Source organism: Chaetura pelagica, unplaced genomic scaffold (genome assembly GCF_000747805.2).
Source record: "Chaetura pelagica isolate M959 unplaced genomic scaffold, ChaPel_1.0 scaffold1147, whole genome shotgun sequence".
Lineage (NCBI taxonomy): Eukaryota > Metazoa > Chordata > Aves > Apodiformes > Apodidae > Chaetura > Chaetura pelagica.
The window spans coordinates 1-2,357 of record NW_009953926.1 but is presented as its reverse complement, the minus strand read 5'-3'; the positions used below and the strand labels follow the sequence as shown (position 1 = coordinate 2,357).

The 2,357-nt window shown below is 64.1% G+C and overlaps 1 protein-coding gene across 1 annotated transcript; it reads right to left on the bottom strand.

The window, feature by feature from the left end:
* Positions 1–617: 617 nt before the first annotated feature.
* Positions 618–2,354, bottom strand: LOC104384795 (retinoic acid receptor gamma-like; the record flags this gene model as incomplete). Its single annotated transcript, XM_010001591.1, has 3 exons — positions 618–767; positions 1,351–1,555; positions 2,257–2,354. Coding segments are annotated over 3 exons (453 nt in total), but the record flags the coding sequence as incomplete, so codon positions are not given.
* Between the last annotated feature and the right edge of the window lie 3 nt (positions 2,355–2,357).

Genomic DNA, 2,357 nt, shown 5'->3' with positions numbered 1-2,357 from the left:
GGGTCCCCAGGGGGTCCTGGGGGGTCCCTGGGTTTCCCCCCCTCCCCTCACCCTTGGTGCTGATCCTCTACAGGTGGGGGATCTTCATCAGCATCTGGGGGAACATGTGGGGCTGGGGCAGCTCTGGGAGGGTCAGGGCAGCTCTGGGCTCTAGGGAGGACTCTGAGGGGGTCTGGGGATCCTTGGGTGTCCTTGGATTTCCCTGAATATCCGGGGGGGGGGCCCCTGGGTTCCCCCCCTCCTCACCCTTGGTGCTGATCTACAAGTGGGTGATCTTCCTCAGCCTCTGGGGGAACATGTGGGGCTGGGGCAGCTCTAGGAGGTCCTGGGGGGGCCTCTGGGGGGGATCTGTGGGTGCCCCTGGGTGTCCCTGGGTGCCCCTCCCTCACCCTCGGTGCTGATCTACAGGGGGGTGATGTTCATCAGCACCTGGGGGATGTTCTCTGGGTGGTCAGGCCTGGCAGGGAGGTTGGACTGGATGATCCTTCAAGGTCCCTTCCAACCCGAGATTCTGTGATCTGGGGGAACGTGTGGGGCTTGGGCAGCTCTGGGGGTCTCTGCAAGTCCCTGGGGGTTCTCTGGAAGGCCCTGGATGTCCCTGGGTGCTGCCCCCTCACCCTTGGTGCTGATCCCCCGCAGGTCCGTGATCTTCATCAGCATCCGGGGGAACATGTGGGGCTGGTGGGGCCGGCGCCGCCGCGCGTAGACCTTGAGCGCCTCCTCCTGCAGCTTCTCCACCTTCTCCGGCTCCTCCAGGTCCTGCCGGTCTGGGGGGGACACGCAGACGGGTGGGGGTCACCAGCCCCTGCCACCCCACGATCAGCCCTGAGCCCCACGGCTGGGATGGCCTGGGTGACCTCCCTGCCTCCCAGCCTGTCCCACGTCCTCAGGTGCCTGGTGGGACTCAGGTTGGTGGGCCCCGAGGTCCCCATGTCCTCATGTGTTCATGTCCCCAATTCCTCTTGACCCCAAGGTCCCCATGTTCCTGGGTCAACATTTCCCCATCACCTCCTGGCCCTGAGGTCCCCATGTCCCCTTCTTCCTGCTTCCTTCTGGTCTGAAGATCCTTGTGTCTCCGAGTCCCTGATTCCTCCTGGCCCAGAGGTCCCCATGTCCTCATGTCCCCTTCTCTCTGCTTTCTCCTGGCCTAGAGATCCTTGTAAATTCTGGTCTGGAGGTCCCATGTCCTTGCATTCTCATGTCCTCGTGTCCCCATCACCTCCTGGCCCAGAAGTCCCCACATCCCCTTCTTCCCGCTTCCTCCTGGCCATGAGGTCCTGGTGTCTCTGGCCAGGAGATCCCTGTGTCCCCCTGTCCCCACAGCCCCCTTGGCCCAGGGGGTCCCGGCACCTCCGCAGATGAGGCAGATGGCGCTGAGCAGCCCGGTCTCCGTGTCGTCCATCTGCAGGGGCAGGAGCTGCCCCGCGAAGGCGAAGACCAGGTCGGTGAGGGGCCCGAACCCCGCGTTGTGCATCTGGGTGCGGTTCAGGGTCAGCCCGTCCGAGAAGGTCATGGTGTCCTGCTCCGGCGTGTAGCGCGTGCAGATCCGCAGCATCTGGGGGGGGGGTCAGGGTGGGCCCGGGCACCCCCAGCTCAGCACGGAACCGGTTGGGTTGGGAGAGACCTTGAAGATCGAGTCCAACCCCAACCCAACTCTGCCAGCCATAACCCAACTCTGCTGCCTCCACCCCTGCCCCGTGTCCCTCAGCACCACCTCCAGGGCTTGGAAACCCCTCCAGGGATGGGGACTCTGGGCAGCCTGGGCCAGGGCCTGACAACCCTTTCCAGGAAGGAATTGTTCCCCAGATCCAACCTCAACCTCCCCTGGGCAACTTGAGGCGGTTCCTCTGGTCCCATCCCTTGTTCCTGGGGAGCAGAGCCCGACCCCCCTGGCTCCAACCTCCTCTCAGCAGCTGCAGAGCCAGAAGGTCTCCCCTCAGCTCCTTTGCTCCAGGCTGGACAGACACCCCCAGCTCCCTCAGCTGCTCCTCACAACTTCTCCAGCCCCTTCTCCTTGTGCTTCAGCCCCTTCCCCAGCTCTATGTCCTTTCTCTGGACACTCCAGCCCCTCAATGTCCTTCTTGTTTTGAGAGGCCCAGACCCGACCCCAGGATCCAACCTCTCCAGCCTGTCAACGCAGCCTGTTCAGGTCCCCTAACCCATAGGTCTAACCCCTCCAGGTCCCTCAGCCCACGGACCCAACCCCTCAGGTCCCTCAGCCCCTGGATCCAATCCCTCAGCACCCCCTGCCCTCACCAGGATGTCCAGGCAGGCAGCCTTCAGCAGGGTGATCTGGTCGGCCATGCTGAGGCCGGTGAAGCCCGGGAGGCGCTTGGCGAACTCCACGATCTTGATGA